The sequence below is a fragment of the Crocodylus porosus genome, unplaced genomic scaffold (assembly GCF_001723895.1).
Source record: "Crocodylus porosus isolate Cpor-Errol unplaced genomic scaffold, CroPor_comp1, whole genome shotgun sequence".
Classification (NCBI taxonomy): Eukaryota; Metazoa; Chordata; order Crocodylia; family Crocodylidae; genus Crocodylus; species Crocodylus porosus.
The window spans coordinates 6412380-6427976 of NW_017728947.1; the positions used below are offsets into that span (position 1 = coordinate 6412380).

General features: G+C 45.0%; 1 protein-coding gene across 3 annotated transcripts in view; it reads left to right on the forward strand.

Annotated features, from left to right (window-relative positions):
- Window positions 1-15597, forward strand: part of SLC22A18 (solute carrier family 22 member 18) — a 100224-nt gene that overhangs the window by 65813 nt on the left and 18814 nt on the right. For all 3 annotated transcript variants that reach the window (XM_019552193.1, XM_019552192.1, XM_019552191.1), the window contains one exon: window positions 4733-4833. In XM_019552193.1, the coding sequence (XP_019407738.1) occupies window positions 4733-4833 (101 nt within the window). The remainder of the gene's footprint in view (window positions 1-4732; window positions 4834-15597) is intronic.

Here is a 15597-nt window from a genome sequence, read left to right on the forward strand (position 1 = left end):
CGATTCGGACATAAACACAGCTTTAAATGTTTTTTCTACATACCTCGAGGTACCAGGCACAGCTCGTGAACTCTGTGATGCTGGAGCAGAAGGAGCGTCCCACAGGAATGGGGGCGGGGAACAGGGACACATGCTTGGAGGCGAACCTGGAAGTGAACCGGAAGTACTTCTGGTCCACTTCCATGTCCGCTGGGGAGTCTGCAGGGGCTTCCCCACCCCACACCCTGCCTGGCTTCGCAGTCAGCTGAGAGGGGACCCTGGGTGCCCCCCACAGACCCAGGAGGCACCAGTCGCTGAGCCAGAGGGGCACCGGGGGTCTCTGGCGCATTACCCAGCGGACCTGGAAGTGGACCAGAAGAGCACACCGGGGACCCCCTGCACTCTTGTGTGATGCTTCATCTGCCCCAGGATCACAGCATTCATGAGCCACCTGGTACTATGTGATATGCAGAAAAAACATTTAAAGCTGTGTCTATGTTCAAATTTCCAAATCTCTCAGAATCGATTCAGAGTGTTCCAAGTCGATTCAGAGAGATAAAAGGGTCTCCTGATTCAATTCACAGATTCAGCCACTGAATCAGGCTGAATCCCCACCAAGTTGAATCAGGGACCGAAGCTTCGCACAGCCCTAATAGGAATATCTTTAAAGGTCTGAGTTTTGCACATTTTTAAAAAACTCAGTAGGCATCTAGCTGCATCCTTAGGTACCTGAACATTCGGGAAAACCTGGGCCCAAGTCAATATTCCTGTCCCTAAATTCCATTTTCTATAGAGACTTGCTTACTTCAAGCCCAGATTCTCAAGTGTTTCCTGACATCAGGGTCCTCAGTTTTTGTCTTTTCAGTTTGGAGCATCTTGGAAGAGCTTGACATTCAGAGAGTTTTCTATAATTCAGGCCTCATAAGATCAATGAGCAGGACAACAGGTGATGTGTGTTTTGCCCAAAGAAGTGGATCAGCTATTCCAAGATATACCCCAACAGAGCCGACGTTTGGTGACATGTGTTTTTAAACACTAGCTCTTTTAAAAATCTTGGCCTCAAAAGCTCAAATCACTTTTTAATAAGGGCTTATGCCCCTGAGTCACTTCAGTATTTTCTGAAAATGTTATTCTAAAATCCTTCTTTGTACTGAAACTCCCAAACTATGCATATACCTAGTACTACACAAGACTCATGGCTTGGCTTTTGGTGTTTTCAGAAGAGCTCAGGGTCAGATTTTTAAGGTCTCAGTGCCCATGACTAGGGACACATTTGCAATAATGCTGAGTTCCTATTGAGGTTCCTACATAAAGGTCAGATTGTGACTTTTTTTTTTCCTTATGGAAATCTGTCTCTGAGGGTGAGCATACAGCTCCTTTAAACATTGTTGTTAAAGGATAAGTATAGACACTCCAAAAGCTGGAGGCTGAATCAATTCAGTCTTTGCAAGTTAGTCTAAACTGCAGAGATTAAACTGAGAAACAACTCGACAAATGTTCACTTTTGATTTAGGAGATGCAGCCACATACCTGCAGTGGCTCAGGCCAGCAGCTGGGGGGTACGTGCTCTTTGGCACGTAGTCAGTATGGGCTGTGTGTTCACTTCCTCTTCCTGCTTCCCCTGAGGTCTCTGGGATTTGCAGTCCATAATCACAGCAGCAGGATTCTGCAGAGTTGCTCATGACTTCCTCTTTCTGCTTGCAGATGCTTCTAGGATTTGTAGTCCACAGTCACAGGCAGTAGTAAGTTTTTAGCAGGGCAGGGCAGGGCAGGGCAGCTCTGTACTCAGAGAAAAGGAAGTCTAATCCTCACTCCCTGGTCCCAGATGGGGTTTGCCTTTGGGGGGGGGGGCAGTCCCTGCCTCCTCCCTACCTTCCCAACCCTTCTCTGCTGGAGCAGACAGCACAACCTAGCCCAGCCCAGCCCAAGGCTGGAAAGCATGCTGGGGGACTGTGCACTGAACTGTTTCCAATCGCTTAAACCGGTTTATGTGTAACTTGTCCCTAGCCAAAATGAACACCCCACAGTCCCCAGTTGCTACTGATGCTGATAGGCAACATGTATGCTCTCTATCTGTACACCCCAGACAATGTAGAAGTGATATATCACTTGCTGGTACTTCAATAGCCATCTGAATTCTGGTGACTGGCCAAGATAGACCAAGGGCTGAAAAGTTATGAATGATGCAGTCAGCTAGTCCAAAAGTTTGTTTAATGTAAATTGGTGTAGCTCTGTGGACTTCAGTAAAATTACACTGATTTGCCTTCACGGATGATCTTGTCCATTATATCCTACAGACATGCTGCATTCTTCCAGACACCATAACCTTAGACTAAAACGTCCCTTTAGTGGAATTCTTTCATTAGCCATATATTTGTGTGTCATGATAGCTCAAAAGCTACAATAAGCAATAATATAGCTATAGACCTAGACAAGCAGAATAGAATTACCCTTTGGGTGAAAGTACAATATTATAAAGAGGAAATTATTATCTTTCTCCTCACAGATACAGGATACTGTAATAGGATTTGTGAGTCATGACAAACCACAAAATGTTTTCCAATCCTCAAATATCTTGTGGTGTAGTTTATTTTTTTCTAATTATGTGCCAGCCTATAAACCCTACAGTTAATAGGTCAGTGTACTTCCAGTTCATGGTGTCTTGATGTTTAGATACAAAACCATAAAACTACAATTTCATGTTATGTGATAGTATGCATTATGGAATGGCTTAAGAGTCTCATTAACTTATACTTTCAGCTTTTGGAGGATATTTGTCATCTGGTTCAGTGTGGGGTTATGCATGAATGAGAGAGAAAGAGAGAGTGCACATACTTGGGGAAGGGAGAAATACAAACTTTATTTTTATATAAGAGACAGTGAGTGAGCATTTTTCTAATATCCTTTCCAGAAAATTAAAATTGAAAAGTAGAGTCAGTATATGCTGTGTCTGTCCATGCTTCACTTATTGCCTCTGTGTGCTAACAACATCAGAGATACATGAGAGAGAGAGAGAAACTCCATGTGCCAGTGAAGTCATTGGCTATGGGTACAGTAAAACCACTGTATTTAATGTAATGCTACCAGATGGTTTCCCAGACACTATGCCCAATGGTGAAAACCTGAAGTTAGGCAAAAAGGAATGAGGATTTTCATGAAATTATCCCAAAGTTACTGTCTTGTCTGAACAGATGTTTTTTTATTTGTCCTGTGCTAACATTTAGCCTGAATTGCACAACAAAACAACAGAACAACTTTCAGTAAGGAGCTCTATCTAACTCCCATAATATAACAAGGTCAGGGTCCCAGGAGTGGCCTTGATGGCCACTGCCAGCTCTACAATCGTGCCCCTCTTGGGTGCCCTCCACTCTTTCCTGCCACGCCTTGATGGAAATATGATAAAAATAGGCTGCTTGCAGGTCTCTGTGTGGCCCCATTTTGCCTGAACCTCCACTAGGGTTCCCCAGCACCCTAGTGGGCCTCACTGGGCCTCAGGCCCCTCACAGGGCTTCTCAAGTCAACTGTACCCTGCAGGGCACCCAAAGCTTTAAGGGCTAATTGTGTGGTTCCAAATCCTTCCCTACACCATGCCCCATGCCTCATGGGTGTTACCGTTGTCAGTGTTGGGGCTTTGGCCTCCACCCCTTTACTTTAGCTAAACCACTATATTGGACCTGGCTTTGAGGCGCTAGCTCCAACTCATCCCTTTCCAGTCACCGGGCCCCTGGCCCCTGTCTGCCGGGATCCTGGCCCCTATGTGCCTGTGCCCCTCTCGGGCACCAGGCCCCTGGCACTGGGCACTGGGACCCTCTTGGGCACTGGGACCCTATTCACTCTGTGCCTAGCACTACACCTGCTCTGTGCTCAATACTCACTAGGGCCTTGAGCCTGCCCCTCGCAGGACTCAAGGCAGTCATGTGCCGCTCAGACACTAATGGGACCTCTTAGGGCCTTGAGCCTGCCCTTCACAGGACTTAAGGCAGTCATGTGCCGCTCAGACACTAATGGGACCTCTGGTTAGCTCCCCTTACAATGCCAACCCAAGCAACTGGTATAAACAGTAATGTAAACCCTGGGCTGTAACATAAACAACAATAATGGAAGCAGCCCTCTGCCCCTTTAAGAGGGCAAACCTTCTTTCACCTCTTGTGCCAGTGTACCTCCCAGCACAGGCTCCGTGTGGACTCCCCAAGCCTGTGTTTCTGAAGGCAGCAGAGCAATCTATCTAGCATGCCTGGGTTGCTGGGGCTACTGGGCAGGAGCTGCTAACCCTGCAGCTGACAGAACTAGACTGGCTTGCCAGCCCAAGCCCCAGCTTTATATGCCCCCAGGGCCCTGCCTATCTCCGGCCAGCTGACCACCTGCAGGTGTCTGCTAATTGCCCAGTAATTTGGTGCTCCGGCAACCTGCAGCTGCTAACCTGCAGAGGTCTCTGGCTGGGCTGCCTTTATACAAGGAGCCCCAGGCTCTCTGTTACACAGAGGTATTTCTTTAATGATAAAAGTGATAAGGATATTAAAGATTTAAAAAATAGACTCACATTAAAGATTGAAAAAATCCAGAAAATCTATCTGATTGAATTTGAGCCTGATTCACCTATTATCTACACCCAGTCACTGGGAGTCCAAAGTAAATCCATTGACTCTATACTAGTAATGGCTGATAGCAAGGTCTGGCCCTTTATTTGTATGATAATATTGCACTATAACTGTAGTCCTCCAAAATTTTTTTCTTTTCAATAACTACCTTTCAGGTTTGTTCCTGATTATGTTCTCCATCATCTCTATGGATTTCTTTGGACTGGAGGCAGCAGAGTCTGGGTATCTGCTGGCATATTTCGGTGTTCTTCAAATGGTAAGTGAAAATAATAGAATTATCTGACCTACTGTACTCGTCATGCTGCATCCAGATGCTCAGCAGAGCCCGTGTTTTGTGATTAGATTAGATGAACTTGTAAGAAGCACTCCCCATAGCAGGCTTGCACTAAGCCCTGCAAAATCATGAGAAGACTCCTCCATTAGGTGAGCTGAAGGAAAGCCCAACTGTTGCTAAGCTAGCATTATCCATGCTTTTCACACCACTTTTACTGCAGTAAATGCTTCAGGATCACTTCAGGCTGAATATTAGCCTTAAAATCACTCTAAGGCTGAAGGCAATGCAGAAATAGCAATGATCAGTTGGAAGGCAAATTTCAAGGTGAAAATTAGAATTATGTCCTGAAGAAAGTTGATGTTGTAGTTAAAGCACTAAATGGGGTCTTAAGAAATCTGGGTTCAGTTCCTGGCTCTGCTGCAGCATTCCTATGTGACTTGGAACAAGTCATTCAGGCCTAGAGCCACAAAGGCATTGATATATCCTACATTCTTTTGACTTCAGTGGAAGTGAGGTGTTTAAGTAGGAATTGGGCAACTAAATACCTTTGAAGAGCTAGCCCTTAATTTCCTTGTGTCTCAAGTTTCCCACCTGGAAAATGGCAGTGTTTATATTATAAGCTCTTGGGCACAGGGAGTGTCTATCATCATATGTCTATGCTGCATTCAAAGGTGTAATTTCAAGATGGGGAGACATCTCTGCACTTGGTTTAATTTAGCTACTGTAGGTAACAAGATGCTGCAATAAGGACTTCAGCATAAGTTGTGCAAGCCTGCAAGGGACTCTGGGTAAGTACTTGCTTTATGTGTCAACACTCTACACTGCTGTATCTTTATTGCTGTTGATGCTAGACTGAAATTGGAGTGATGTCACAGAGTCCCCACCAAGGGGGTGTTTGCTCAGGACTGCCACAGCCTTGTCTGGTCTCTGAGACTGTCCCCCAAAGCCAGCTCAGGCATGGTGTCTAGCATACACTGAAACCCTGGCCTTTCAGATTTTTACTCTTCTTGTTTCTCGATAACCCTTACTCTAGCATATGGTTCCTCACCAGTGAAGGTGTTTATTGGGCGAAGGTCAACTAGTCAGTGGTTCTCTGCCCTGGCTTGAAAGAGTTAAACAGTTCTTCTGACCCCAGTCTAGTCCACACAGCCTAAAGCACCCCTGAAAGATAGCTCCACTGTTCTCTTTCTAGTCAGCCCAGCTTCTGAGCCCCAAACTGCTCTGCTGGTCTCTCTCCTCTCCCTACCACCCCTCGTTTACACTTCCCCTCCATTGTTATGCTCTTCTTATTAGGCTTATTTTCAGTCTGCAGGGTGTTGACCTTCTTGGCTTTGTTGATGTGTCAGCAAGGTTGTTCAAGTCCCTGTTGATGCTAAATGTCCATCTTGACCTGTCCCACACTTAGACAGATCACTTGCTTCACTGTCTCTTAACCTGTTCCTTTCCCGTGTACTAGTTTTGTGGGTAAACTGAGCTATGCAATATTGTAACAACATGAAAATATTACAGAAATATTACAATAAATCTCATAGTCTGTCACAAGTGGGTGTGCCTCCTTGTGCTGTACACTAGAGGTTTGCCACTTTTGTGGGCTTGAGGCGCCTCGCACTGGACTCAAGACACCCCTCCATTATTTTTGTGAATTGACCTGCACCCAATTTCAAAAACTAATTTATAGATTACAGTGCTAACCTCCTTACACATGGACTGGGCAGTAAGGGTGGGAGAATCATCCAGGAAGGGACAAGCCTGAGCCTGGCTTATCTTATCTGCTCATCTCCTTACGCCTCATTTATCTCCTCACAACTAGTGGCACCCTTCAAAGTGCCTGTGTAGGGTGTCCAGATCCCCTAGTTGAGAATCACTGCTGTGTATGCACACACCTTTGGTTATAGAATAGACCAGTGGTTCTTAACCATTTTAGATTCAAGGTACTCCTCCATCAGTTTTTTGAATTTAGTGTCACCCTGGTTGAGGACTATTGTTGTACTGCTTCAGCTTACCTCAGTGCTTCTCAACTGGGTTACTGCCACAACTGCCACCAGCTGAAATTGTCCTACACAGTATACCCCTTATATGGAGTCAGACTGGGAAGCAGCTGCAGCAAGAGCAGGCATTCCTACCTGATACAAATCTAATGTGGACAGGAGTGCCAGTTCTTGCTGCAGCCCTCCCAGTCCAGCTCCCCCTGGAAACAGAGGCACACGGCGTAGTTCCAGCTGGTGGTGGTGAGAGCAGCCTGGCAACCTAAAGATTTATCTCTATCTTTCCTGTGTTTCCACAAGCTGGCATACCACCATGCTGCTGCTGCTGCCACCAAATGAAACTGTCCCATGTGCCTCTGTTTCCAGGGACAGTATGTATGGCCAAATTGCAAAAGGCTCTGGCAAAATCAGGTGCTCTCTGAAGTTCTGCTCTAGCAACTACATTTAGGTGCACAGGACCAAATCTTCATGGATACAAATCAGAATAGTTCCCTGGGTGCAGCTACACATGCTGATTTAAGGCACTTTAGCCCAGTTTAAGGCACATTAAGGGCATACATCTACATATGCGTGTCCTTAATGTGCCTTAAAATAGCAATTTTAGGTTATTCATGCCTAAATTCATGAATTTGCAGGTGTCAAATTTAAGCATGAATAGCTAAAGCACCTTCACAGATGTGTAGACATATTAACGCTGTGTATGTTTACTGACTTGGGATTAACTTTAGTCCCAAGTCAGTCCGCACACCGCGTTAATGCACCATAAAGCATGCACATGTTGACACATGCCTAAATCACCTTAATGCGCATTAGACAAATGTGTATTAAGTTTAGGCGCACATAAAAGCACAAGTAGACACGTCTCCTGAGAATCTGGTCTAAAACATACTGGTACTGAGCAAGAATTGAAGTTCTCTTTTCTGTTCTAGTCACTAAATAAAAGAGTCCAAATGTGGCTGATGGAAATTACAATCACGACAGGTTAATTGCTTAGAAATATCTTCTATTGAGTTAATTGTACTTGAGGACTTCTGAACACTTGCTAGTACTGACTCTGTCAGAAAGAGCCTTTTGGCTTGTGTACCCGCACCGTTCTTAGATAGGTATTTTAGATGCATTTGTCCAAGAAAGGGTCAGTTAATACTGATGGGATATTTATGGGTCTTTAAAGTGCAGGTGAATTCCACCTGGTAGCATGGATGAATGCTGATGAACAACTGTTGACTGGTTTGCCTACTTCACTGAGGGAATTCCAGACTTACTCATAACAAGTACAATGTATTTTTCAATTAAGTAAATCAACTAGATCCTCAACTGTAGATTTCATTTGTTTCTTTCTTTTTATATTCTTCTCTCTCAGAAAACCCCCCCTTTTTTTTCCTGTCTTTCTTTGAGCTTTGCAAATGAATGATAACACAGGTGACCACCCACAGGTCTGTAAAGCAGTGGGTTATTCACTTTTAAGGGACAGGCTAGGAAGGTGGCTGCTGATGTCATACAATGAATGGAAAAAAACCAGGCAGTGTCCTGTTTACTTTAAACCTCTCTCTGTAGATATTCAGAATGGAATAGCTTGGTTATACAGTAAGCTAAGCACACACACACACACACACACACACACACACACACACACACACACACACACGCACGCATGCACACAACCATTGTGTTTCAGAAACAAACCAGCCTCTGGTCTGATGGGAAGCGGGCAGTGTTTGTTGTTTGTCGTCTTAACCTACATTTCACATGCTCGGTGGCAAACAGAGGTGTGCAGGTTTGGAAGGAAAGGAGCAAGTGAGGGTATAAGCTGGATGCAGATCTGTAAAGTCTTATAACTTTATGGTCTTGTGCTCCTTGCTTATGTTACTGTAGCAGTTAAGGGCCCTAGTCATAAACCCAGATCCCATAGTACAAGGTGCTGAACAGAAGTAACAACAAGGACAATTATTAGTCCTTGCCCAAAGTCCTTTACTATCTGAAGCATATAAGACAAGAGATAGATACAGGCAGACAGGACATACAAGAGGATGATGATAAAGTATTGGTTCATGTGGTAGGCATTGGTCTCAGCACATCGGCAGTTGGACCTTATTTTCAGGGACTTTAGCATCATGGCAAAGGAGAGGTTAATGAGGGATTTGAAGATAGATGATGAGATACTGTTGGTGAGAGCTCCTCACAAACATGAAGGACAACATGAGAGAAAACACAAAGGTGACTGAAAATGTAACACTTGGGCAGGGAAAGGTAGTATCATAGCCCAATTAGAGGTGGGAATTGGCTTCTCGGTATTGAAGGAGCTCTCTTTTTGATTGACGGAGGGACATTGAAGGGCTTTGAAAGTGAAGACAAGAAAGTTTAAGACTTCTGTTTGAAGTCTTAAATCCACAGCTGTAGTAATCATGTTATTGTATGAGGATCTCAACTTTATTTTTCATGTAATATCAACCTACATGGGTAGGATGAAGAGGAAGACAACATGACCCCCTAACAACCCAAAAACGGAAGACCCCACAAATTATTTTTAAAGCTCATTAATTTTAGGCTCATATTTTTCTCTTAATGCAATACTAATATTTTCATCTTGTACAAAAAAAACCCTCCATCAGGTAGCCCTTTGCTTACAGAATAGGGTGACTATTACTTCCTATAGTCTGCAAAATTGGAAGTGTCCTTTTATCCCTCATGCCCCCTTCCCTGGCCCTGCAAAAGTTTATATGCTTTAGCCACTTAAACCTTTTTTTAATTTTGTCTTCAGCTTTTAGCCATTGTTAGCAAGCAGCAGTGAGGAATGGAGGGTGTGGTATAGATGCCAACTATACCCATTCACCAGCACTATTCATCCAAGTCCAGCACTCCTTAAAAGCATTAAGGAGATGTAAAATAGACTTTTGTCAACTGGAGGGGGAAATATTTTGTAGAAAATATATTTGCAGCTGCATAATGCTAAAAAAGCAATTTGGAGGCAGTTTGAAATAGCCAGCTGCCACAGCAGGAGCAGTGTGAGATGGACCACCCAGGATATAATAGATATATCACCTTGTTGCCTGTAAATTGTTCAAGCAGCTAAAATAGACACATTAGAGCAGCTGGCAAACATCAAGTTAGCGGGGTATCAGACAGGCTTAATGAAGGCCTCCCTGAATGTTTTATTGCTCTTTCAGATTGAAGATCCAAAGACTCAAATTGCAGTTAGTGCTATTGTATTATAGAACTGGCCTTTAAAGCCAAATCCATAAACCTACTGCTTAGCCTGGAGGAAAGCTGACTCCTTCCTCCAGGTTGTGGACCTCTTTGTGAACCTCAAGGCACACCTGTGACAGTAGGAAGACTAGATGGAGATCTAGTCTCCAGTTCACAGTCCTGCCACTCCTTTTAGCTTCTTCCATAGGGGGTGTATCTACTCGAGATGCTTTACTGCCGAGCTGACTAATTAGCTTCTCAGTAAAGCATCACCATCAACATATGCAGTGCTATTAAGCTGGAATAAATTAATTAACTCTGCTGTACGATAGTACTGCCCAACCTAAGTACTATCCTATGGTGGAGTTATTTACTCTACCACACCACACATGTAGGCTGTGACCAGGGCTGGCTGGGGCACAAGGGTGCTACTGTGCAGGGGCTGCCTGCTGGCTAGCCCCACACTGTAGCATCATCATGCTCCAGCTAGCCCTGGTCACTGTCTACATGTGTGGTGTGGTGGAGCAGGTCCAGGCTGGCAGGTTGACCCGCAGGTACCCTGCCAGCTAGGGCTGTGCTGCCCTGGCTCAGTGTGCTGCAGTCCCAGGAGCACTTGTAAACACTGCATCTGGGATCAATAAACTCCAGCACAAACTGCACCAGAGTTTACTGTGTCACATTAATATCACATGTAGGCACGCCCAGGGAGTCTCAGTAGAGATGCTTGCCAGTCATGCCCCTTACACAGGCTCCCGCCTCCCAAGTCCAGATGTGTTCACCTAGTGGCAGCAACATCAAAGCAAGCACACCTGGCCTTGTGCTCCCTGTACAAGCATCCCATCTCCAAGACAATTGGTTACCTCAAGTGACAACTGATGCACAGGGCTCTGGCCACAGGCACCATTGTCCATCCCTTAGACCCAGTGGTATCAGTGACCTGTCCTTTCTGTGATGAAGGGGTGGAGAAAACTCTCTTCCATCCCTTCCTGTACTATCCCTGGCTGTGGTCACCTTCACTGCTCTCAGCACTCTGATATGCTGGATCTAGATTTCTGCATGATTGTATACATCCTCAGTGGGGTTACATTCCTGCAGTACCCTGTGTGCAGTACTTGGTTAGTAACTGTTACAGCTCTTGATGTTTGACATCACTATCGTCTTCTAACTGCCTGGACTCGCTGTTTCTTTTAGTTCATACATAGGACACTTGCTGTAAGACTGTATGGCCAGTCTGGCTAGATTTCCTTCATCCCGGTTCTTGATGTCTGATAGGATATTTCCATGACAGGCTGGCACTGCTCTGTGTACATGTCCTCTGGATGCATTATCTCATACTGAAGTACTATAAGAAAGCTGCCATGATTTTCACAAGATATCCTGTTTTGAGCTAGCTGACCAACTACAATTCAGGCCTGGTTTCAAGACAGAAATGCAACAGCATGAATACAATTCAAAATGCATGTATTGAGAAGGGGGTAAGATAAGTGGTGGGTGCACGGTTGTCACATGGCTTGTGAAGAGCAGGGTCTACAAGTCTCGGCGCTTAGCTACACAAGATGCTTTACTTGGGATTAAAGCAAGTTACTGTACAGTAAACATCACTGTCTACACCTGCAGACACTTACTGAGCAGTAATTTGCTTTAATCATGAGTAAATTTGCTACCTGTAAATACAAGTAGCAGATTTACTTAAGATTACTTACTGCACTGTACAACACATGTAGATGGCTGAACAGGAGCAAATGTGCACTGGGTAGCAGGGAGTGGGAGATAGCTCCCTACCCCTGGGGGCTGCCTGCTGCCTGGGTAGGCTCCACCACTGAAGCCTGGGTGGAGACAATGTCCTCCTGCCCTGACAGCAGGGAGCTCCTAGCCCCAGCTCTGTGATCACCATTGTGGAGCAGGGGCCAGGAGATTCTTATCTCCCAGCCTGGGCTCCATGATTGGGAAGCCAGGGCTGGGAGATGAGACACTACTGGCTCCCGCTACTTGATCAGCGGAGCAAGGGTTGGGTGCTTCCTGCTGCTGGGGAAGGGAGACTTTGTGTCCCCCGCTCCTCCACCCCCTTCCAGGCTCCCGTGGTGGAGCCTGCTTTGGCAGCAGGCAGCTCCCAGGGGAAGGGAGCAATCTCCCAGCCACTGCCAGAAGACAGCTGTCTCCTGGCCCCATACTCCCTGCCAGCCCCTGGGCTAGCACCCAGGGGAGCCTAGAGTTCCCCCTGGCTGCTGCAGGGGGCCAGTGCAGGGCCAGTGGAGGCAGAAGCAGATTGCTGCCATGAGCAGCAAATCTGCTTCAGCTTTCCTGCATGTGTAGACACCAGCCCAGGGTAGGTTTACTCCACAGTAAACCCACCCTGGAGCATTTACATGTGTAGATGTACCCTTGGCACATTATTGTTTTATCTGATACCATGTTGTGAAAAATACATATTCTCTGATGTATGGGGCCTCTTTTTATAGCCAACAGGTCTGATATATCTTCATTTCCCATTTATTTTGTTCTTAAAAAGTTAACTAAATAGATTTTATTTTTATATAAGGACCCTCTAAAATGTAATTGTGGGATCAGCCTCAATCCAGGATGGAATCTGGCCAGAACAGAATGCTTAATACCTACAAAGCAACATCCACCAGGCCTGAAGGTTGTGCATCTTGACTTCTTAACTGACCCATATTATCTAGTCCTCTGTTCCTTGGCTTACAGTGCCAATGGCCTCAGTTTGGGTATGTTAATGGTCTGTGGAGCTCACGTTCAGCAGCTGAGAATCTGGCCTATATGGGCAACTTTACATGTGCTCTGCGGGTGGGGGATGGGGCACTTCAATGAGATCTGCTTTAATTAAAATGCCTGCAGTGTAGGACATGCCTTGTGGGACAGTGTCTTGTGTATTCAGCATGTCCACATCTCATGTATTCAGTGTCCCCATGCTTCAAAATGGTAGCAGGGGTGTTTTAACTAAAGTTCATTCGATGAGCTTTAGCTAAAGCACTCCCACCGCCATTTGGAAGCACAGGGATGCTGAATATACCATACACAAGATGCAGATGCTAATTATCACACTCCAGCAGATTTGATTAATTACAGCACATCAGAGCAGTGTCCCTGCATGTCTACAGGCACCCTATATGTCCTCCCTGAAAAACTTTGGAAGAGTCCTGTAGATAACCATTGGCCTGCACATAAGAACAACCTGAATTCTTGTTCTAAATCTGCTGCTAACTTGCTGCTTGATCTTAGATCAAATATTTTCTGCTTCAGATTCTCTCTAAAATGACAGTATTGGTTCAAATCTTCCTTTGTGAAGCATATGAACATCTGGAATAAATAGCATTATGTGGGATGTTTATCAGCTTCAGATTGCACAGTTTAATGGTAAAGAAGATGTAAGAGTAAACTGTCCACCGTTGACTTGCAGCCACTTCCAGAGTGAAATGCAGGAATATTTAAAATCCTGTAAAAGCACATCTAGATCTAAGCCTAGTTGAAAGATTTCAACTTTTTTATGATTATTTGTTTGAAATAATTTTCAGATACCTCTGTTTCCAGTTAAGCAAAGGGTGCAGTTTAATAATATAGGATATTATTAAATGTTGTGCGACCTTAAAATAAAGTAAAGTAATGAGGCTTGGGCCAGGGAGTGGGGGTGGAGGTGGGGGGGTGCAGGGATATGGGGAGGAGTTGAATTCTGGTAAAATGAAGAGTGAAATAAGATCAGAGAATGAAAACAAGGTTCTGGAATGCAACAACTTAAAGGCAAGACCAACAAAAAGGGTTTTGACCAGAGGACAAAGGAATCAGTTATTTAGAAAGTGGAATATGACCAAAATTGGAATTGCTAAGGTCTGATGAATAAATGAAAATGGCAGGGGCAAATGAAGTATAACAAGGGTGTCAAACTCATTGGCACAAGACATAAAGTTACAAGAATGTCATGGAGCCAGTCCATGGGCAGGATCAGGCTCATAGACTTTCTCCCCTCCCTTCCCCCAGCATACTGGAGCCAACACCTGCTGCAGCTGGTCTGGGAACCACACTGCCTGCAGTACAGATCCCAGAGTGGCAAGAAAAGGCAGCGTGTGTGGTGCAGTCTGGTCAGGGTCACGTAGCATATATCCCAGACTACCTACAGCAAGCTCTGCACTGCATGTGGTATCTGCCCTGGGCTCTGTCTGGCCAGCTGCCGGGGGGCACGCATCATTCATGGGGCTGCCACTACATGCAGTGCATCTCCCAGAGCCTGGGCCTGCTCCAGCTGGTGTGGGACCCGTGCTACATGCCCCTGGGTGGGCTGCTTCACACACCACACCCACCCTCGCAACACAGTTCCCTAGTGGGCAGAGCAGGTGCTGTGTGTAGCATGTCCCAGGCCCTGCCCACACAGCTGGTCCAGCACGCACCATGCTCCGTGTTAGTCTGATCAGATCCAAGGGCAGCACCAGGGTCTGGATGGCAGAGATCTGTGGGCTGGATTTTGCCTGCCAGCCATATATTTAGCACCCCTGAAATAAAAGAAAGCCAGGGGTTGAATCATAGAGAAGTAGGGCTGGAAGGGACCTGCAGAGGTCACCTACTCCAACCCCCTGCCTGAGCCAGAACCAAAGTAATATGGCAGTTGTTACAAAATCATGACGATGTATACTTATTTGTGGTTAGGCCAGTATAGCTTTAGGAGGGAGGACCTGATAAAAGGTAACAAAAACAAATAAGTTTCAGAGCTTTGTAAGCAGGCACTTCCACACTATCTGTTTAGTGTTAGGAGACACCCAGTTATATAAAACATTACAGTAGGCACCTATATCTAATCTCTGTAGGGAATTTCATCAAGAGGTTTGAATGTTCTTCAGAAACACAAATTCCTTCTCAATCAGGGCCATTGCTTTAATATCATAAAGTTCAAATCCCCCTTGAAGTACATTTACTGAATGAGAACTTTTGCCTGGAGGTGCATGTCTCATCCATTCTTTCTACAAAAGGTCTTTTTCTACTGCATAATTGGTTGAAAATGGCTTAATTGGAAAGCTATTATATTCCTGTTTTCCTTAGAGTTGTATACATTGCTATATAGAGAAATTCTAGCCTATGGTACTGGAAAACTCACAGCATGGGATCTGCTGCTTGAAGATTAGGTGAAACACATGGAATTGCTGGCATGATTTTAAACAGTAGGAAAAAAACCCTAGAATGCCACACAGTATTAACAAAAAACCCTAGATGAGAGACAGAGGTAGATATTTATTACCCTGAGGCTCAAGGAAAATGAGACATTCTAGCCCCTTTATTAAATGCACTTCTTGTTGTAGAAACTATACCTCCAGCTGTGCAACCTCTGGAGGCAACTTGCTGTGACTGGTTGATTTGGAGAAGATGAGAGAGAGCTTCACTGGGAGAAGAGATTTTCATTATATATAACCTCGTCACCCACTCTGTCCTCCTTGCTTTTTCTTCTGGGTAGTAGACTGATGATTAAAGGCCTGGGGACTTAATTATAGTCAAGTAGGCCTAAGGAAATATCCTCTTGGTGAAAGGGCTTAAAACAACAAACAGAAAGTTCTTCAGTTTCCTTGGTTTGAAGAATTTA